Source organism: Macrobrachium nipponense, chromosome 25 (assembly GCF_015104395.2).
Source record: "Macrobrachium nipponense isolate FS-2020 chromosome 25, ASM1510439v2, whole genome shotgun sequence".
In the NCBI taxonomy this organism is placed as follows: domain Eukaryota; kingdom Metazoa; phylum Arthropoda; class Malacostraca; order Decapoda; family Palaemonidae; genus Macrobrachium; species Macrobrachium nipponense.
The window spans coordinates 34814029-34836919 of record NC_087214.1 but is presented as its reverse complement, the minus strand read 5'-3'; the positions used below and the strand labels follow the sequence as shown (position 1 = coordinate 34836919).

The following is a 22891-nucleotide window of genomic DNA, read 5'->3' as shown; positions in this document are numbered from 1 at the left end:
TTTCTCCGCCAGATTTGTGATTTCAGATTGAAGTATGTGCCCCAGCAAACAGTAATCCTGCTGATGTCTTGTCTAGGGGCACAACAATCCAGCAATTGCAGCAGAATCCTCTTTGGCGCCAGGGTCCAGAGTTCTTGGGAATCCCAGGAGAGCCTGTTCCCTTCAAAGAGGAAGATCTAACAAATATCAGAACCGTGGTAGCGGCAGTGCAGGAACTGAGGGAAAAAGAAACAAGGTCTATTCCCCATGGAGGGATATGGGAACTACTACTCAGGGAGTTGAGTTCCAAATTTTGATTAGAGTAACCAGATAGTGTTAAAGTTTTGCAAAAGTGAAAAGGGATCCTTTTCGAGTTCTTGTCTTATTAGAACAAAAATTTCTATTTTACCTACTGTGTATGCATATTTGGAGGGTGAGGTCAGACCCCCTCGTGAGATATTGAATTTTGTGAGGCAATTAGGTCTAATAATAGTAGACAAATTGATTTGCGCTAGGGGACGAGTGTCCCAAATTGAATAAGAGATGAAACATTTAATTCTTTTGCCTGCTAGGGACACTTAGTCAGAGCATACTTAAAGTATTTGCATTGTTTGCACCTCCGTTGTAATGTCAATACGCTAATAATGGCGATTTTTCGACAGAAAACCCAAATGCTGGACGCCGGGCCTGAGGTCAATTGCTAAGCAGTTGTACGGAAGTGTCCAGAATGCGTGCTAGCATTCCAACCACTGATGAGACAACCACCACACCCCCTCTGCGAAGGAAAGGATCACCTTGCAGAAACCATTTGCCGCAGTCGGCGTGGACCACACCGCAGCCATAACAAACCGAAACGCGACCAGCTATATCCTCCTCGTGACATGCATGGCCACCAGGGCCGTGTATTTAGATTTCTGCCCCCTCCTTAGATGCGGAGGAATTTGTTTCTAGCTCTTCGAAGATTCAGTGCTACGCATGGAGCCCCGACCATAATCACTTCTGATAACCACCAAACGTTCAAGACGGGCCAGCAACTCCTTCAGGGACTTTATGAAGAGGATGAGTCCAGCAGTTCCTGAGGAGGACTGGCCTTAGAATTGCGATTTCAAACACCTTGTTGCGCCGTGGAAAGGCGGTTTTTTCGAGCGTCTGATTGGTGTCACAAAAAACGTGCCCTTCAGATTGCCCTCCGGGAGGAAATAAGTAATCTCCCGGAGGCCCTACAGTATTACTAGTGAAAGAGGCGGAGGCGGTAGTGAATATAGGCCGTTTATGTATAGCGGTGACAAGTGCGAGACGAGTCCTCACCCCCTCTCATTTAGTGCGAGGTCACTTAATCAACTTAATGGCACCTGTTTTGCCAGATGAAGACCTTAATGCTACCTTCACCTCCCGAAGGCTACGAGATCGATATCTTAAACTAACAGACACTTTGAAAGCCTTCCGAGAGAGGTGGAGGAAGGAGTACCTGAGTGCCCTAAGAACCCTGACACGATTGTCAGTCTGGGGAACCCACCAAGCTGCATCCCGGAGGCTTTCCAGAGATTCCTCTAGTAGTAGTAGTAGGACAACGAGAGATCCTCCTACGGGAGTAAAAAATGATGAGACAGATATCACGTTTTGTTTTTAAAAAAAAAGCATCCCAATTTTCGGACAGCAGAGAGGGGGCAGGGGGGCGGGGGAGCAGGGGGAAAAGGGCCCACCACTTCCGACACATGAGACAGTTCAAAGCTCAAAATCAATCGGTCATATGAGCACCCAGATACCACAATATGGTAGAAGTAGTAGTAGTAGTAGTGACTTATGAACAAATGGTTCCCGAGTGTGTAGCACAACCATTCTTCCCTCAGGACTCCCAACTGAAAAGGCCGACGAGGACTCACCCTGAATTTCTCCTTCAGTTTCGAGATGTCGGTGCCCTCGGTTCCTTTTGACACTTGTATTCCATCCTCCCACTGGAGGGGAGTCGATGTTTTGACTCTTGTTGGATTTTGAGGGCTGGTTTCTGGATAGTGATGCTTGCTGCTTCACCTGTTAAGAGGCTACCATAGTTGTCTTTTTGTTTATGACTTGGGTGCCTTCTATCAGCTCTTGTTGTGGGTATCTATACAGTGCTGGTGGATGGCCCATTCAGAGATGTATGCTGGCTCACAGATATCAAACCGACTCCGAGTATCCAACAAGAGTCGACTCATATACTCCCCTCCAGTAAGAGAAGGAATGCACAAGGCAACAGGACCAGCCAGCACACCCCCCAAACAGCCAGACGCATCACGTCCATATTTTGTCACCAAGCAAAGCCAAGTAACATCCTTTCTCAAGTCACCAACATGAACCTTGAGCCATAACTAGAGTAGAGCATTTAGACACGTGTGTTCACAAATTTTAAATAACACATTTATGAATACACAGGCATTTGTATATGTGTGCCTTTTACATATGTTGTCCAGTTCTATTAATTTTTGTACTGTACCTAATTTGCAAACAAAATTGTAAGATTTGACTGAATTTTAAGCACAAATTTAAGGTAACACTCAGCTCAGCATATGGTATCATATTTTTAATGGATCAAGAACACTAGCTCCAGATGGAAGCTTCGTCCATTAGTTGTCTCCGATGTTTAGGGGCAAAATTACCCCGGGCCAGGTCAGGGCTCAGTGCCCTAAATGAGGTAAGGAAGGTGAGGTCTGGTTAGGTGAGGATATGGATTGGTTAGGTTCATTTCTGCCTGCAGAACCTGTTCCCTTAATTCTACACTTGACGTAGCACCTCAGTGGCTTGGTCGGATTGGTCTTGGCCTGCCACCTCTGTGGCCACGAGTTCAATTCTCGAGCTTTCCATTGAGGGATCAGAGATGTGTATTTCTGGTGAAAGAAGTTCACTCTCGACGTGGTTCGGAAGTCACGTGAAGCCGTTGGTCCCATTGCTGAATAACCACTGGTTCCATGCAACGTAAAAACACGATACAAACAATACATCTGACCTGACTAGTAATTTAACCACAGATTCACAGGTTTACTTCATATATCATACAAACTCATTGTATACAAAACTGTTTTTGAATGTTTGCACTTTTAATCCCTTGACCTACCAGTACCCATGCAGGTCTCAGGGTCATTCTCTCCACACGATGATGTAAATAGGTCGTGATGCCAGATTCCAAGTCGGTAGTCGTTTGATAATGCCACAGTTTGGCGAAAAAGTTGTCATGACAGAAACCAATAAATGGAAGGAAGTCTGCATATTCTTCACCAGACTTTACCTTCCTAACCTCACTTAGAGCGCTGTGCCCTGACCTGACCGAGGGAGTTTTGCCCACCCCACCAATGGACTATGTAACCTTTCGTTTCAGAATAGTGTTAGAGACTGATCCCATCATTCTGCAAACTACCCAAATATGACAATAAAGTGCTACATACTGAGTGTTTCCTTGAAATTGTATATTTCAGTAAAAGCTTACATTTCTTCTGTTCGCAAATGCAAAAAGTAAGGTGGAAACTTGAATAAAACTTGATAACATATGTAAATTCAAATTGTCTGTTTATACATAAATGTGCATAATATTAAATTTGAGTGTATGTGTGTGGCTAATTGCTCTACAATAATCACTTAGTCTATATACACCCTTGTACATAGTAGTACTATTCAGTTTCCTGTCGAACGCAAAGAAGATATTCTAAACTTTATGGACGATAGATAACATATAGACTTTGCAGCTCCTAAATATACCACTCAGTATAAATAGCAAAGTAGATATAGGTGCAAAGGGTTGATAAACTGACTACCTATGTATTGTAGACTACAATAGATAAGTAGTCCATAGTGTAAATATGTTACAATTTGATCACAGCTTTCCCAACATCATTGTGACCAACAGCCTTTACCATCCAGGCATCGTGAAACCACTTAACATAAAATGGACGAACTGCCTCTGTCATCACCTTTTCATCTTTTGGAATCACCCTTACTCAATTCAAATTCAAAAAGTTTTCATTGATATAAATCAAAATGGAAAGGCGTGCAGCAGCATATATGCTGCTATACTCACCTACAAAATTCAAAAGATTACGTTACACTTATATTATATTTTGTTCATGAAACTTATATATAGCTGTATTCTCTGAAGTCGGACAGAATTTCTAAAACTTACGACACACGTAGTGGGAGTTAGGTGGTTAGTACCCATTCCCGCCGCTGGGAGGCGGGTATCAGGAACCATTCCCATTTTCTATCAGATTTTCTCTGTCGCAGGTACTGTAAACACCTGTTTCCAGTACCTCCGTCTCAGGATTTTGGAAAACTTCTTGGCTAATTGAGTATCCTATTGACTTTTGGTTTTTTGACTTTGGATCGGTAGCTAGGCACACGTTGATTGTGGATTGATTTGGATTTGGCTTGTTTTTGTTCTTTTAACAAAGAGTTTGGGTCTAGTTCGGCTAGCGCCAGGGTGTGTGGTGAGGATGAATGCAAGGTGAGGCTACCGAAGGCTTCGGTGGACCCTCACACAGTATGTAAGAGTTGCAGGGGACAATTGTGTGTATATGATCATCGCTGCAAAGAGTGTGAAAGTTTGACTGATTCCCAATGGAAGGCGTATGAATCCTACGTTCGAAAGTTGGAGCGTGATAGGATAAGGAGGGTCCTTGCCTCTAGGAGCAAGTCAGATAGTAGACAGGGCAGTAATATTTTTCCCTCTAACCCTCCTGTAGAGTTTGCAACTCCTAACCCTGTAGTGTTGCCTTTGGGCCCTCAAGTGGTGTCTGCGGAGGGTAATGCCCTTTCTGTTATTTTGGATTCGTTACGGAATCTCGAATCCAAAGTGCTCACCTTAGAAAATAGGCATAGTGCAGTGAAGTACAGTGATAGTGCCCCTAGTGAAGTGGAGGGGGCGTCAGATCGGCCCTATAGGGCCTCTAAGCTGGGACCTCTGCCGGACTCCCAGGACTCAGGGAGAGGGCATGTCGAAGGCCGAAGGAGGGTTACGGGGATCCCCCACCGATCTGATGTCCCTTCAGCAGTACCTGTAGACGCTTCCCAGGCTGCTAAGGAGCGTGCTCGTGCACGTCTTCTGAAGGATTGTTTTTCGTCTTCCGACGTGTCCTCCCCGCGCAAGGGGTGGGATTCTTGTTCGGATTCGCGGCCTTTGAAGAGGAGCTTCCAAGAGCAGGACGCTTCACGTCCTGTTGTGTCTGATCTGCGGTCTTCGCCGGAGAGCTTCGCCGCTTTTCCACCACAGAAGAGGACTAAGACGTCATCCGACGATGACGCCTTCGAGCGCCCCAGTCGTTCTAGATCCAGGGCAGTTCCTGTGAGAAGGAAGAAGGTGTCCCCTCACCCCTCGTCTTCTCACAGCCGCAGCTCTTCACCTCGCTCGTCTCTTTTGCCTGTGTTGTCGCCCTCTAGATTTCGTACTGCTCCCCAGCGTTCTTCTAGAGGTGACGGCGAACGTCTTGTGGCACGTTCTCCCTCGGAGAGAGAGCAACATCACTGCTTTCGGGGCAAGGATTGTTTTCCTGCTCCTTTGGACGCTCCCCTCTCTTCTCTGCGTGACGCTCGGTATTCCGATCATGACTTCTTCTGCTTTTGATGGACGTTGCCCTGTTGGATCTTCTTCAGTGCTTGCTGCTTCACGCAGTAAAGAGCGTGCTTCTAAGCATGTTGCCCCACGAGCTCTTAAGACCTCTTGTCATTCTGCTGCGCTGCAGACTTCTCGTTTGGATGCCCAACGTGATGTTTGTTTTGACGCTCGTCAGGACGCGGGGCGTGACGCTTCGTTGGACGCTCGTAAGGACTCTTCGCTGGACGCTGACACGGACGTTTGTCGACGCTCAGACGCTATTCCCGACGCCGTTCGTGACGCTTTTCTCCCCCAAGCAACACCGCGTCTGTCTTCGCTTCAGGAAGTGGTTGATTCGGTCCCTGAACCTGCTGGAATGGAGGATGCTATAATCTAGTGCTTTGTTTCCTTCATTGTCTCGGCATCGTTCTTCGATGAGACTTGGACCTAAAGGTCTTTTGCCCCTTCCTTCGGTGGTGCAGTCTAACAAGGAAGAAGGGGAGTTAAGCTGTCCTTCGGATGATGTGAACGAAGAGCAACCTTCTACGTCTGCTTCGTCGGATTATCAAGTCTTGGCTCACCTTCTCCGTGACTCGTTCTGTGAGACCTTTCAACCCTCTGCTCCGCCTTCTCCTCCTCCTCCTCCTTCGCAATTTTCATCTTCGAAAGCCAGCAAGACCTCGGGTTTTGTCAAGATGAGGACATCCCTGTCTACCAAGAGAGCTTTCCGTAAAGTCCACGAATGAATGGAGTCAAGGAAAGCGCAAGGGAGGAACACCTTTGCCCTGCCTCCGTCTAGACTTAGCAGTAAGGCAGGGATGTGGTATGAAACAGGAGAAGACATGGGTCTGAAGGTTCATGCTTCTGCTCAAGGGGACTTTGCCAGTCTCGTGGATGCACCGAGAAGGTCACTCCTTGCTTCGGCAAAAGTGGGACATGGACGCCTTCAGAACTTGATCACCATCTGAAAGGCCTCTTCCGTTCTTTAGAGTGTTCAACTTCTTTAGACTGGTGCTTGGGCGTTCTGGACAACCAGTCTCGTAGCCTGATTCGATTAGCCTGGGGGAGCTGTCCAGTGTCTTGGCATGTATGGACAAGGCCGTCAGAGATGGTTCGGAGGAGCTAGCCTCTCATTTCTGCACAGGGCTGTTGAAGAAGAGAGCACTGTTTTGCAATTTCACAGCTAAGTCTGTCTCTCCCTTGCAGAAGGCGGAACTGTTGTTTGCTCCCTTTTTGAGCCATCTCTTCCCCCAGGCTATGGTAAAGGATCTTTGCAGTCAGTTTTGCAAGGGAAAAGGCCAACACAGGGACCTTCTGGCCCGCCCAATCGTCATGACGTCCTGGCTTGGCCTTCGTTCGAACGTCCTTCAGGACATCAGTCTATTAAAAGACAGAAGCCCTTTTCGTGGTGGAAAAGCATCTGCTAAATCCTCCCCCCGAGGAAGAAGCCTTCCCAGAGGAAGAGCCCCTGAAGAAATGAGAACCCTGTCCTTCAGTCGCTGGTAGGAGCCAGGCTACGTTTTTTCGTGGAAGCCTGGAGAGAGAGAGAGGCGGACACCTGGTCTCTCAACATCTTAGAGAAAGGATACAAGATCCCTTTCGTGAAGCCGCCCCCGCTGTGTACGACTCCCAGGGATTTGTCTCCCTCTTATCATCGGGAGAAACTACGAATCCTTTTCGATCTGCTCGAGCAGATGCTCGAGAAGGGAGCAGTGGGACAGGTCTTAGACCTGGAGTCACCAGGCTTTTACAACAGATTGTTCCTGGTGCCAAAGCAGTCGGGAGGGTGGTGACCAGTATTAGATGTAAGTCGTCTGAACCTCTTTGTGGAGAAGAAACAGAGGTTCAAGATGGAGACACCTCAGTCAGTCCTTGGGCCTTAAGACCATGGAGATTGGATGGTATCACTCGACCTTCAGGACGCTTATTTTCACGTCCCGATACATCCCCAATCAATGAAGTACCTTCGGTTCGTCCTGAAAGGGAAGGTATTTCAGTTCAGGGCTCTTTGTTTCGTACTGAGCACGGCCCTGTTAGTGTTCACCATCTTGATGAAGAATGTGGCGAGGTGGCTCCATCTCAACAACATCAGAATATCTCTCTATTTGGACGACTGGCTCATACGAGCTTCTTCGCAATCCCGGTGCCTGGAGGACCTGCAAACGACTTTGACCTTAGCTACGTCCCCGGGACTTCTGGTAAACTTCGAAAAGTCACATCTGACCCCAACACAGTCCATCGTGTATCTGGGGATTCAGATGGATTCAGTGGCTTTTCGAGCTTTTCCGTCCCAGGAACGTCAGCAACAAGGCTTAGGGAAAGTATCAACCTTTCTAGGGAAGGATTCATGCTCGGTGAAGGAATGGATGAGTCTGCTGGGGACCATTTCCTCACTCGAGAAGTTTGTTTCCCTGGGGAGGCTGCACCTCAGACCTCTTCAGTTCTTCCTGTCAGACAGCTGGACAGACAAGAACAACCTAGATATGATCCTGAGAATCTCGGAAGAGGTAAAAAGCCATCTAAGATGGTGGCTCGATCCGCTGAAGCTGTCAGAGGGAATCTCCCTCAAGCTTCAGAGCCCCAACCTAGTGTTGTTTTCCGACGCGTCTACCACGGGGTGGGGAGCAACACTAGGGGGGAAGAAGTGTCAGGCACCTGGAGAGGGGAACAGGTAGCCTGGCATATCAACCTCAAAGAGCTGGCAGCAATCCAGTTGGCGCTCCAGTTCTTTCAAGACAAAGTCTCCCGTCGCGTAGTCCAGGTCAACTCGGACAATACCACAGCCCTGGCCTACTTAAAGGGAGGAACGCACTCTCGATCCCTGTTCGCTCTAGCAAAGGAGATTCTCTTATGGGCGAAAGCACGGGAAGTCACGATCCTAACAAGGTTCGTCGCCAGAGTAGAGAACGTCCGTGCGGATCTCCTCAGTTGGCGAGGACAACTGCTGCCGACGGAGTGGACCCTCCATCAGGAGGTATGCCAGGAGCTGTGGAGTCTTTGGGGATGTCCTCTAGTAGACATCTTCGCGACGTCGAGGACAATGAGGCTACCTCTCTATTGCTCCCCTGTTCTAGATCCAGGAGCAGTGGCAATAGACTCCCTTCTATGGGACTGGACCGGTCTGGATCTCTACGCCTTTCCCCTGTTCAAGATACTGGGAGAAGTGCTGCGGAAGTTCGCAGCTTCGGAAGGGACGAGGTTAGCGTTGATCGCCCCCTTCTAGCCCACGGCAGACTGGTTCACAGAGGTCATGTCCTTCCTAGTAGACTTTCCGAGGACGCTTCCGCTGAGGAGAGATCTACTCAAACAGCCCCACTTCGAGAGGTACCACAAAAACCTTTCCGCTCTGAGTCTGACTGCGTTCAGACTATCCAGAAGTTGGCCAGAGCGAGAGGTTTTTCAAGACCTGTGGCAAGAGCTATCGCCACCGCAAGGAGGCCTTCATCGATTGCAGTGTACCAATCGAAGTGGGCAGCTTTTAGGAGCTGGTGCAAGAAGAAGGGCGTTTCCTCCTCCACGACCTCTGTGAGCCAGATCGCAGACTTTCTCCTTTACCTAAGACGAGAATTAAAGTTAGCAGTGCCTACGATTAAGGGCTACAGAAGCGTTCTATCTGTAGTCTTTTGGCACAGAGGCCTGGATCTAGCTAATAACAAAGATCTTCACGATCTCTTGAGATCATTTGAGACTACCAAGGTGCCTCTCCCTAAGTTGCCTTCTTGGAACTTAGACGTGGTCCTTAAGTTTCTGATGTCGGCCCGCTTTGAACCACTTCACACTGCGTCTTTCCGAGACATAACTAGAAAGACTATTTTCCTAACTGCTCTGGCGACGGTGAAGAGAGTTAGCGAAATACAAGCGATCAGTAAACACGTCGGTTTCAAAGGAAATAATGCAGTTTGTTCTTTGGGTATGACGAAAATCCCTCCAACCCTTGCCCTAAGTCTTTCGAAATTAAGGGTATGGCTGAGATCATTGGTCGGGAGCCAGAAAGAGTCCTGTGCCCTGTCAGGGCTCTAAAAACCTACCTGCAGAAAACGAAGGAATGTAGAGGTCCTTCTGAGAACTTGTGGTGTTCAGTCAAGAGACCAGATATGCCCATGTCTAATATTAGAGTCGTTGTTTATTAAGCAGTTGGTGCCCAAGTTGAACTCACACACCTCCTCTGTACAGTTGTATCTGGGTTGAACCGGCTTTCTTCGCTGCTTCTCCCTTCTCTCCGAATCACTCAGTCTTCAACTTTTTAGTCTAGCAGGTGCTTTTTAAATTGCTTTCATTTTATGTATGTTTTTTGTATATTTGTTGAGACTCTTAAAGTCAAAGTTATGTTTCATGTGTTTTTAATTTGTGTTGTTTCTCTTTTAGCCTTGATGATGTAACTATGTGTTACGAAACGCGTCGGCAATAAATGTATTATCACCTGATGACCGGCTATCTCCTTGTCACCCTGTCCTTTTATATATATATATATATATATATATATATATATATATATATAAATATATATATATATATATATATATATATATATATATATTATATGACTGGTAAAAATGTTCTGTAACAACAGAATTCCATCTAATAAAAGGAGCCCATAAAAACACCAAAATGTAGAGAGAAAAGTACTATATTTCAGAGACTGCTGTCTCTCTCTTCAGGTATATGAATGAGAAAAGTTTACAGAAAAAGGTGGTATTTATACCAAGAGATCCGTCCACAAGTAAGCCAATTTAGGTCACCCCTGCTGATAATCTTCCTTTAATCTTCTTAAGCGTTGGTTGAATGAAAGCTTAAGAAGATTAAAGGAAGATTATCAGCGGGGGTGACCTAAATTGGCTTACTTGTGGACGGATCTCTTGGTATAAATACCACCTTTTCTGTAAACTTTTCTCATTCATATACCTGACGAGAGAGACAGCAGTCTCTGAAATATAGTACTTTTCTCTCTACATTTTGGTGTTTTTATGGGCTCCTTTTATTAGATATATATATATATATATATATATATATATATATATATATATATATATATATACATAGTTGCTTGGCAGCACTTAATCAGCCAATAGTACTATATAACACGAAGAAATGCCACGTTGCTTATAAAGATCCCAGACTAATGATAAACCTCTTCAATTAGTTAAAATGATATTGTTAAGATACAATAAAGTTTGTTCATACTTACCTGGCAGATATATATATATAGCTGTATTCTCTGAAGTCCGACAGAATTTCTAAAACTTACGACACACCTAGTGGGAGTTAGGTGGTTAGTACCCATTCCCGCCGCTGGGAGGCGGGCATCAGGAACCATTCCCATTTTCTATCAGATTTTCTATCCCCACTGTCTCCTGAGGGGAGGTGGGTGGGTACTTAAAATATATATATCTGCCAGGTAAGTATGAACAAACTTTATTGTATCTTAACAATATCGTTTTGTTCATGAAACTTACCTGTCAGATATGTATATAGCTGAATCACACCTTTTGGGGTGGGAGAGACAGAATAGGATTTTAGGAAACATATACATGTAGATGATTGACATCTTGGTTCCTTACCTGTTAGCATAGCTGACTTCGTGATTACTGTCACCCAAGTCTGCTTCTGCTTTACTAGAGTTGCCAGCAAGGTAGTGACCTGTGTAGCTGGTGCGCTCTAGATGATCTGTCAACGGGGACATGACCACAATATGACTAGACCATGACCATACTTATGAGGGCAACAAAGCAAAACCCACCACCTAACTAGCATAATAAAAAAACATCCCACATAATTAGGCTAACGGAAGGGAAGTCCACCTTAGGCAGTCGACCCTACAACCAAAGAACAATACAAATGTTAAAAACTCACCTACCCTTTTCTATGGGAAAGGATGAGTGCTACCTCCTGCCCCCAAAATAGTGTCTGCGGCAACTAATGGCCCTAGCGAATAACAGTTCTCGTACGTCGTCCTCACCTCCCGTAGGTAGTGTGAGGCGAACACCGAGTTGCTCCGCCAAAAGGCGACACTCAAAATGTCGTTGAGAGCCATATTCTCTGGAAGGCTACCGAGGTCGAAATAGCCCTTACTTCGTGGGCGTTCACCTTTAACAGTCTCAAGTCACTGTCATTGCATGGTGAGTGCGCCTCCTTGATGGTGTCCCTCAAGAAGAATGCCTAAGCATTTTTAGACATGGGCATATCTGGTTTCTTGACTGAACACCACAAGTTCTCAGAAGGACCTCTACATTCCTTCGTTTTCCGCAGGTAGGTTTTTAGAGCCCTGACAGGGCACAGGACTCTTTCTGGCTCCCGACCAATGATCTCAGCCATACCCTTAATTTCGAAAGACAGGGCAAGGGTTGGAGGGATTTTCGTCATACCCAAATAACAAACTGCATTATTTTCTTTGAAACCGACGTGTTTACTGATCGCTTGTATTTCGCTAACTCTCTTCACCGTCGCCAGAGCAGTTAGGAAAATAGTCTATCTAGTTATGTCTCGAAAAGACGCAGCGTTAAGTGGTTCAAAGCGGGCCGACATCAGAAACTTAAGGACCACGTCTAAGTTCCAAGAAGGCAACTTAGGGAGAGGCACCTTGGTAGTCTCAAACGATCTCAAGAGATCGTGAAGATCTTTGTTATTAGCTAGATCCAGGCCTCTGTGCCGAAAGACTACAGATAGAACGCTTCTGTAGCCCTTAATCGTAGGCACTGCTAACTTTAATTCTCGTCTTAGGTAAAGGAGAAAGTCTGCGATCTGGCTCACAGAGGTCGTGGTGGAGGAAACGCCCTTCTTCTTGCACCAGCTCCTAAAAGCTGCCCACTTCGATTGGTACACTGCAATCGATGAAGGCCTCCTTACGGTGGCTATAGCTCTTGCCACAGGTCCTTGAAAACCTCTCCGCTCTGGCCAACTTCTGATAGTCTGAACGCAGTCAGACCTCAGAGCAGAGAGGTTTTTGTGGTATCTCATCTCGAAGTGGGCTGTTTGAGTAGATCTCTCCTCGACGGAAGCGTCCTCGGAAAGTCTACTAGGAAGGACATGACCTCTGTGAACCAGTCTGCCGTGGGCCAGAAGGGGGCGATCAACGTTAACCTCGTCCCTTCCGAAGCTGCGAACTTCCGCAGCACTTCTCCCAGTATCTTGAACGGGGGAAAGGCGTAGAGATCCAGACCGGTCCAGTCCCATAGAAGGGAGTCTATTGCCACTGCTCCTGGATCTAGAACAGGGGAGCAATAGAGAGGTAGCCTCATTGTCCTCGACATTGCGAAGATGTTTACTAGAGGACATCCCCAAAGACTCCACAGCTCCTGGCATACCTCCTGATGGAGGGTCCACTCCGTCGGCAGCAGTTGTCCTTGCCGACTGAGGAGATCCGCATGGACGTTCTCTACTCTGGCGACGAACCTTGTTAGGATCGTGACTTCCCGTGCTTTCGCCCATAAGAGAATCTCCTTTGCTAGAGCGAACAGGGATCGAGAGTGCGTTCCTCCCTTTAAGTAGGCCAGGGCTGTGGTATTGTCCGAGTTGACCTGGACTACGCGACGGGAGACTTTGTCTTGAAAGAACTGGAGCGCCAACTGGATTGCTGCCAGCTCTTTGAGGTTGATATGCCAGGCTACCTGTTCCCCTCTCCAGGTGCCTGACACTTCTTCCCCCCCTAGTGTTGCTCCCCACCCCGTGGTAGATGCGTTGGAAAACAACACTAGGTCGGGGCTCTGAAGCTTGAGGGAGATTCCCTCTGACAGCTTCAGCGGATCGAGCCACCATCTTAGATGGCTTTTTACCTCTTCCGAGATTCTCAGGATCATGTCTAGGTTGTTCTTGTCTGTCCATCTGTCTGACAGGAAGAACTGAAGAGGTCTGAGGTGCAGCCTCCCCAGGGAAACAAACTTCTCGAGTGAGGAAATGGTCCCCAGCAGACTCATCCATTCCCTCACCGAGCATGAATCCTTCCCTAGAAAGGTTGATACTTTCCCTAAGCCTTGTTGCTGACGTTCCTGGGACGGAAAAGCTCGAAAAGCCACTGAATCCATCTGAATCCCCAGATACACGATGGACTGTGTTGGGGTCAGATGTGACTTTTCGAAGTTTACCAGAAGTCCCGGGGACGTAGCTAAGGTCAAAGTCGTTTGCAGGTCCTCCAGGCACCGGGTTTGCGAAGAAGCTCTTATGAGCCAGTCGTCCAAATAGAGAGATATTCTGATGTTGTTGAGATGGAGCCACCTCGCCACATTCTTCATCAAGATGGTGAACACTAACGGGGCCGTGCTCAGTCCGAAACAAAGAGCCCTGAACTGAAATACCTTCCCTTTCAGGACGAACCGAAGGTACTTCATTGATTGGGGATGTATCGGGACGTGAAAATAAGCGTCCTGAAGGTCGAGTGATACCATCCAATCTCCAGGTCTTAAGGCCCCAAGGACTGACTGAGGTGTCTCCATCTTGAACCTCTGTTTCTCCACAAAGAGGTTCAGACGACTTACATCTAATACTGGTCGCCACCCTCCCGACTGCTTTGGCACCAGGAACAATCTGTTGTAAAAGCCTGGTGACTCCAGGTCTAAGACCTGTTCCACTGCTCGCTTCTCGAGCATCTGCTCGAGCAGATCGAAAAGGATTCGTCGTTTCTCCCGATGATAAGAGGGAGACAAATCCCTGGGAGTCGGACACAGCGGGGGCGGCTTCACGAAAGGGATCTTGTATCCTTTCTCTAAGACGTTGAGAGACCAGGTGTCCGCCTCTCTCTCTCTCCAGGCTTCCACGAAAAAACGTAGCCTGGCTCCTACCAGCGACTGAAGGACAGGGTTCTCATTTCTTCAGGGGCTCTTCCTCTGGGAAGGCTTCTTCCTCGGGGGGAGGATTTAGCAGATGTTCCACCACGAAAGGGCTTCTGTCTTTTAATAGACTGATGTCCTGAAGACGTCGAAGGGCCAGCAGGACGTCATGACGATTGGGCCAGAAGGTCCTGTGTGGCCTTTTCTTGCAAACTGACTGCAAGATCCTTTACCATAGCCTGGGGGAAGAGATGGCTCGAAAAGGGAGCAAACAACAGTTCCGCCTTCTGCAAGGGAGAAACAGACTTAGCTGTGAAATTGCATAACAGTGCTCTCTTCTTCAACAGCCCTGTGCAGAAATGAGAGGCTAGCTCCTCCGAACCATCTCTGACGGCCTTGTCCATACATGCCAAGACACTGGACAGCTCCCCCAGGCTAATCGAATCAGGCTTACGAGACTGGTTGTCCAGAACGCCCAAGCACCAGTCTAAGAAGTTGAACACCTCTAAAGAACGGAAGAGGCCTTTCAGATGGTGATCAAGTTCTGAAGGCGTTCATGTCACTTTTGCCGAAGCAAGGAGTGACCTTCTCGGTGCATCCACGAGACTGGCAAAGTCCCCTTGAGCAGAAGCAGGAACCTTCAGACCCATGTCTTCTCCTGTTTCATACCACATCCCTGCCTTACTGCTAAGTCTAGACGGAGGCAGGGCAAAGGTGTTCCTCCCTTGCGCTTTCCTTGACTCCATTCATTCGTGGACTTTACGGAAAGCTCTCTTGGTAGACAGGGATGTCCTCATCTTGACAAAACCCGAGGTCTTGCTGGCTTTCGAAGATGAAAATTGCGAAGGAGGAGGAGGAGGAGAAGGCGGAGCAGAGGGTTGAAAGGTCTCACAGAACGAGTCACGGAGAAGGTGAGCCAAGACTTGATAATCCGACGAAGCAGACGTAGAAGGTTGCTCTTCGTTCACATCATCCGAAGGACAGCTTAACTCCCCTTCTTCCTTGTTAGACTGCACCACCGAAGGAAGGGGCAAAAGACCTTTAGGTCCAAGTCTCATCGAAGAACGATGCCGAGACAATGAAGGCAAAGCACCTAGATATAGCATCCTCCATTTCCAGCAGGTTCAGGGACGAATCAACCCACTTCCTGAGCGAAAAGACAGACGCGGTGTTGCTTGGGGGAGAAAAGCGTCACGAACGGCGTCAGGAATAGCGTCTGAGCGTCGACAAACGTCCGTGTCAGCGTCCAGCCGAGTGTCCCTACGAGCGTCCAGTGAAGAGTCCTTACGAGCGTCCAACGAAGCGTCACGCCCCGCGTCCTGACGAGCGTCAAAACAAACGTCACATTGGGCATCCAAACGAGAAGTCTGCGGCGCAGCAGAATGACAAGAGGTCTTAAGAGCTCGTGGGGCAACATGCTTAGAAGCACGCTCTTTACTGCGTGAAGCAGCAAGCACTGAAGAAGATCCAACAGGGGCAACGTCCTCAAAAGCAGAAGCGTCATGATCGGAATACCGAGCGTCACGCAGAGAAGAGAGCGTCAAGGAGCAGGAAAACAATCCTTGCCCCGAAAGCAGTGATGTTGCTCTCTCTCCGAAGAAGAACGTGCCACAAGACGTTCGCCGTCACCTCTAGAAGAACGCTGGGGAGCAGTACGAAATCTAGAGGGCGACAACACAGGCAAAAGAGACGAGCAAGGTGAAGAGCTGCGGCTGTGAGAAGACGAGGGGTGAGGGGACACCTTCTTCCTTCTCACAGGAACTGCCCTGGATCTAGAGCGACTGGGGCGCTCGAAGGCGTCATTGTCGGATGACGTCTTAGTCCTCTTCTGTGGTGGAAAAGCAGCGAAGCTCTCCGGCGAAGACCGCAGACTAGACACAACAGGACGTGAAGCGTCCTGCTCTTGGAAGCTCCTCTTCAAAGGCCGCGAATCCGAACAAGAATCCCACCCCTTGCACGGGGAGGACGCGTCGGAAGACGAAAAACAATCCTTCAGAAGACATGCACGAGCACGCTCCTTAGCAGCCTGGGAAGCGTCTACAGGTACTGCTGAAGGGACATCAAATCGGTGGGGGATCCCCGTAACCCTCCTTCGGCCTTCGACATGCCCTCTCCCTGAGTCCTGGGAGTCCGGCAGAGGTCCCAGCTTAGAGGCCCTATAGGGCCGATCTGACGCCCCCTCCACTTCACTAGGGGCACTATCACTGTACTTCACTGCACTATGCCTATTTTCTAAGGCGAGCACTTTGGATTCGAGATTCCGTAACGAATCCAAAATAACAGAAAGGGCATTACCCTCCGCAGACACCACTTGAGGGCCCAAAGGCAACACTACAGGGTTAGGAGTTGCAAACTCTACAGGAGGGTTAGAGGGAAAAATATTACTGCCCTGTCTACTATCTGACTTGCTCCTAGAGGAAGACCTCCTTATCCTATCACGCTCCAACTTTCGAACGTAGGATTCATACGCCTTCCATTGGGAATCAGTCAAACTTTCACACTCTTTGCAGCGATGATCATATACACACAATTGTCCCCTGCAACTCTTACATACTGTGTGAGGGTCCACCGAAGCCTTCGGTAGCCTCACCTTGCATTCATCCTTACCACACACCCTGGCGCTAGCCGAACTAGACCCAGACATCTTTGTTAAAAGAAAAAACAAGCCAAAATCCAAATCAATCCACAATCAACGTGTGCCTAGCTACCGATCCAAAGTCAAAAAACCAAAAGTCAATAGGATACTCAATTAGCCAAGAAGTTTTCCAAAATCCTGAGACGGAGGTACTGGAAACAGGTGTTTACAGTACCGGCGACAGAGAAAATCTGATAGAAAATGGGAATGGTTCCTGATACCCGCCTCCCAGCGGCGGGAATGGGTACTAACCACCTAACTCCCACTACGTGTGTCGTAAGTTTTAGAAATTCTGTCCGACTTCAGAGAATACAGCTATATATAAGTTTCATGAACAAAATATAATATAAGTGTAACGTAATCTTTTGAATTTTGTAGGTGAGTATAGCAGCATATGCTGCTGCACTCCATTTGATGTATATCAATAAACTTTTTGAATTTGAATTAGTAAGGGTGATTCCAAAAGATGAAAAGGTGTGACAGAGGCAGTTCGTCCATTTATGTTAAGTGGTTTCACGATGCCTGGATGGTAAAGGCTGTTGGTCACAATGATGTTGGGAAAGCTGTGATCAAATTGTAACATATTTACACTATGGACTACTTATCTATTGTAGTCTACAATACATAGGTAGTCAGTTTATCAACCCTTTGCACCTATATCTACTTTGCTATTTATACTGAGTGGTATATTTAGGAGCTGCAAAGTCTATATGTTTATCTATCGTCCATAAAGTTTAGAATATCTTCTTTGCGTTCGACAGGAACTGAATAGTACTACTATGTACAAGGGTGTATATAGACTAAGTGATTATTGTAGAGCAATTAGCCACACACATACACTCAAATTTAATATTATGCACATTTATGTATAAACAGACAATTTGAATTTACATATGTTATCAAGTTTTATTCAAGTTTCCACCTTACTTTTTGCATTTGCGAACAGAAGAAATGTAAGCTTTTACTGAAATATACAATTTCAAGGAAACACTCAGTATGTAGCACTTTATTGTCATATTTGGGTAGTTTGCAGAATGATGGGATCAGTCTCTAACACTACTTCTGAACGAAAGGTTACGTAGTCCATTGGTGGGGTGGGCAAAACTCCCTCGGTCAGGTCAGGGCACAGCGCTCTAAGTGAGGTTAGGAAGGTAAAGTCTGGTGAAGAATATGCAGACTTCCTTCCATTTATTGGTTTCTGTCATGACAACTGTTTCGCCAAACTGTGGCATTATCAAATGACTACCGACTTGGAATCTGGCATCACGACCTATTTACATCATCGTGTGGAGAGAATGACCCTGAGACCTGCATGGGTACTGGTTGGTCAAGGGATTAAAAGTGCAAACATTCAAAAACAGTTTTGTATACAATGAGTTTGTATGATATATGAAGTAAACCTGTGAATCTGTGGTTAAATTACTAGTCAGGTCAGATGTATTGTTTGTATCGTGTTTTTACGTTGCATGGAACCAGTGGTTATTCAGCAACGGGACCAATGGCTTCACGTGACTTCCGAACCATGTCGAGAGTGAACTTCTTTCACCAGAAATACACATCTCTGATCCCTCAATGGAAAGCTCAAGAATTGAACTTGCGGCCACAGAGGTGGCAGGCCAAGACCAATCCGACCAAGCCACTGAGGTGCTAGGTCAAGTGTAGAATTAAGGGAACAGGTTCTGCAGGCAAAAATGAACCTAACCAATCCATATCCTCACCTAACCAGACCTCACCTTCCTTACCTCATTTAGGGCACTGAGCCCTGACCTGGCCCGGGGTAATTTTGCCCCTAAACATCGGAGACAACTAATGAACTAAGCTTCCATCTGGAGCTAGTGTTCTTGATCCATTAAAAATATGATACCATATGCTGAGCTGAGTGTTACCTTAAATTTGTGCTTAAAATTCAGTCAAATCTTACAATTTTGTTTGCAAATTAGGTACAGTACAAAAATTAATAGAACTGGACAACATATGTAAAAGGCACACATATACAAATGCCTGTGTATTCATAAATGTGTTATTTAAAATTTGTGAACTCGCGTGTCTAAATGCTCTACTCTAGTTATGGCTCAAGGTTCATGTTGGTTTGAGAAAGGATGTTACTTGGCTTTGCTTGGTGACAAAATATGGACGTGATGCGTCTGGCTGTTTGGGGGGTATGCTGGCTGGTCCTGTTGCCTTGTGCATTCCTTCTCTTACTGGAGGGGAGTATATGAGTCGACTCTTGTTGGATACTCGGAGTCGGTTTGATGTCTGTGAGCCAGCATACATCTCTGAATGGGCCATCCACCAGCACTGTATAGATACCCACAACAAGAGCTGATAGAAGGCACCCAAGTCATACACAAAAAGACAACTATGGTAGCCTCTTAACAGGTGAAGCAGCAAGCATCACTATCCAGAAACCAGCCCTCAAAATCCAACAAGAGTCAAATCATCGACTCCCCTCCAGTGGGAGGATGGAATACAAGTGTCAAAAGGAACCGAGGGCACCGACATCTCGAAACTGAAGGAGAAATTCAGGGTGAGTCCTCGTCGGTCTTTTCAGTTGGGAGTCCTGAGGGAAGAATGGTTGTGCTACACACTCGGGAACCATTTGTTCATAAGTCACTACTACTACTACTACTTCTACCATATTGTGGTATCTGGGTGCTCATATGACCGATTGATTTTGAGCTTTGAACTGTCTCATGTGTCGGAAGTGGTGGGCCCTTTTCCCCCTGCTCCCCGCCCCCTGCCCCCTCTCTGCTGTCCGAAATTGGGATGCTTTTTTCTAAAACGTGATATCTGTCTCATCATTTTTACTCCCGTAGGAGGATCTCTCGTTGTCCTACTACTACTACTACGAGGAATCTCTGGAAAGCCTCCGGGATGCAGCTTGGTGGGTTCCCCAGACTGACAATCGTGTCAGGGTTCTTAGGGCACTCAGGTACTCCTTCCTCCACCTCTCTCGGAAGGCTTTCAAAGTGTCTGTTAGTTTAAGATATCGATCTCGTAGCCTTCGGGAGGTGAAGGTAGCATTAAGGTCTTCATCTGGCAAAACAGGTGCCATTAAGTTGATTAAGTGACCTCGCACTAAATGAGAGGGGGTGAGGACCTCGTCCTCGCACTTGTCACCGCTATACATAACGGCCTATTATTCACTACCGCCTCCGCCTCTTTCACTAGTTAATACGTGGGCCTCCGGGAGATACTTTCTCCCGAGGGCAATCTGAAGGGCACGTTTTGTGACACCAATCAGACGCTCGAAAAAACCGCCTTTCCACGGCGCACAAGGTGTTTGAAATCGCCATTCTACGCCAGTCCTCCTCAGGAACTGCTGGACTTCATCCTCTTCATAAAGTCCCTGAAGGAGGTTGCTGGCCGTCTTGAATGTTTGGTGGTTATCAGAAGTGATTATGGTCGGGGCTCCATGCGTAGCACTGAATCTTCAAAGAGCTAGAACAAATTCCTCCGCATCTAAGGAGGGGCAGAAATCTAAATACACGGCCCTGGTGGCCATGCATGTCACGAGGAGGATATAGCCTGGTCGCGTTTCGGTTTGTATGGCTGCGGTGTGGTCCACGCCGACTGCGGCAAATGGTTTCTGCAAGGTGATCCTTTCCTTCGGCAGAGGGGGTGGTGGTGGTTGTCTCATCAGTGGTTGGAATGCTAGCACGCATTCTGGACACTTCCGTACAACTTGCTTAGCAATTGACCTCAGGCCCGGCGTCTAGCATTTCTGTCGAAAAATCGCCATTAGCGTATTGACATTACAACGGAGGTGCAAACAATGCAAATACTTTAAGTATGCTCTGACTAAGTGTCCCTTAGCAGGCAAAAGAATTAAATGTTTCATCTCTTCAATTTGGGACACTCGTCCCCTAGTGCAAATCAATTTGTCTACTATTATTAGACCTAATTGCCTCACAAAATTCAATATCTCACGAGGGGGTCTGACCTCACCCTCCAAATATGCATACACAGTAGGTAAAAGGGATTTTGACGAAGGAAAAATCTATTTCTGGGTGATTGGCTCGTGTCGCCCTATGAAACCCCCCCTTTTTTATGGTTGTTTTCCCCCCCTTGCAGGACAAGATGTATTTAACTGTTTTATTTAAGGATGTCCGCTAGGGGCGCTGCTGTCCGTGGCGTCCTCTAGTAGTAGTAGTAGAGGCTGCATCGCCCGTTGGTATCAGCTCTCTCTTGGGGGGATTCTGACAGGAAGTTCTAATTGGTGTTTGGCTCGTGGTAGTGTTCCACACTCGCCCCTTTATCATACCGACACTTCTTTTTAAGAGTGAGCGAGTCAGTTTTACTGACATTTTCTTAATTTTGTTTTTCTCTGGTAATTTTAGGCTAATTTTACCTAGAAAGAATGATATTAAGGATACTTTCATAGGGCGACACGAGCCAATCACCCAGAAATAGATTTTTCCTTCGTCAAAATCCCTTTTCTGGGCTCAGCTCGTGTCGGCCTATGAAAGAGTACCAGAGAAACAGACAAGATGGAAAAGGGAACAATGAAAAACAATTTAAAATGATGGATATAATATAAGTAAATCAATTACAGCATATAAATTAAGCACTTAAACTAACTTATTTTAACAGTAAAATAATAAAATGTTAGTAATCTTAAAGTACTTAAATGGTAATTAAAGTAAATTACAAAGATGCATGTAAAATAAGGAAAAATTGGGATTTACTTAACAAAATACAAAATTCAAAATATATACACCATGTGTCCTACCCTAGCATAAAAATAAGGGTAGGTACACTGAAATCCATCATCAATACAAATATTTCAAAATATATACAAACACATTGTGACTGAAGTTCATCATTAACATAAAATGGTGAATATATACAAACATATTGTGTCCTACCCTAGCATAAAAATAAGGGTAGGTACACTGAAGTACATTATCAGTACAAATGTGGATGTCCCTAGCAAAAAAATAAGGGACAAACCACTATATGATACAACGGCTAAGGCTATGATGTTGAGTAGCCTGACGATAGGGTGAGGCATGTTGGTTTATGTAGGTAGAAAGGAGACCTGGATCTGAACTACAACTACTAAACAGTATCAGGGGAAACTATGTTTCCCGCTGCTACTGCTGAAAACTTTAAAGATTCCAAGGACTTTAAATAATGCCGTTTAAAGACTGTCGGGGATTTCCATCCAGTATACTTTCTAAGATCCTCGAAATTCATATGTTGGAAATAATTAATTGAGGTGGCTACTCCCCTGATATCATGTGCTTTTGGGAATGACTCAGGGTTGGCTTGTTTAATAAAGTAAAGGATTTGCTGCCTAATGCCTTTAACTGATAAAGTACCACCTTTTTCTCTCGTGAAGAGAGCACCTGAGGATCTAGAAGAAGTACGAGATAGAAAGGCTCTAAGAGTTGATACTGGGCAGAGAGAAGGATCCTGCGGAAGTGGGATAACCTTCCAAGGGGCCCACCTTGCAAGAGGATCTTCATTTTTGGCTAAAAAGCTACGATCCGGAGCAAGTAGAACTTCTCCTGATGGAGGAATGCCACATGACCCGCATCCCTGGATAGAGCCGACAGTTCTGAAATTCTAGCTCCTGAGGCTAGGCTTAATAAGAATAATGTCTTCCTTAGGAGCATTATGAATGTACAAGATGAGTTGTCAGTATCTGAAGCTAGTTTGAGGACGTCATTTAAGAACCATGAAACTGTAGTAGGCCTCTGGGAAGGTCTAAGTCTAGCACAGGCTTTAGGGATAGATGTGAAATAAGATTCAGTCAAATCTATCTGAAAACCATACTTGAAAGATTTTCTTCAAAGCCGATTTATGAGTGGTAATTGTGCTAGCAGCTAAGCCTTTCTCAAATAAGGATCTGAAAAAGGATATAGCCAAATTACTGTCATGGTTGTAGTGTTCGATTCTCTCAAGAAAGATGCTAATTTTTTAACAGCTGAGTCATATTGTCTAATGGTTGACTCT

The 22891-nt window shown here is 46.3% G+C and overlaps 1 protein-coding gene across 1 annotated transcript in view; it reads left to right on the top strand.

Annotated features, from left to right (window-relative positions):
- The first annotated feature begins 5546 nt into the window (after positions 1 to 5546).
- Positions 5547 to 22891, top strand: part of LOC135199034 (coiled-coil and C2 domain-containing protein 2A-like) — a 169899-nt gene continuing 152554 nt past the window's right edge. Inside the window, exons 1-2 of the mRNA XM_064226950.1 lie at positions 5547 to 5711; positions 17309 to 17404. Coding sequence (XP_064083020.1) covers positions 5547 to 5711; positions 17309 to 17404 — 261 coding nt within the window. The remainder of the gene's footprint in view (positions 5712 to 17308; positions 17405 to 22891) is intronic.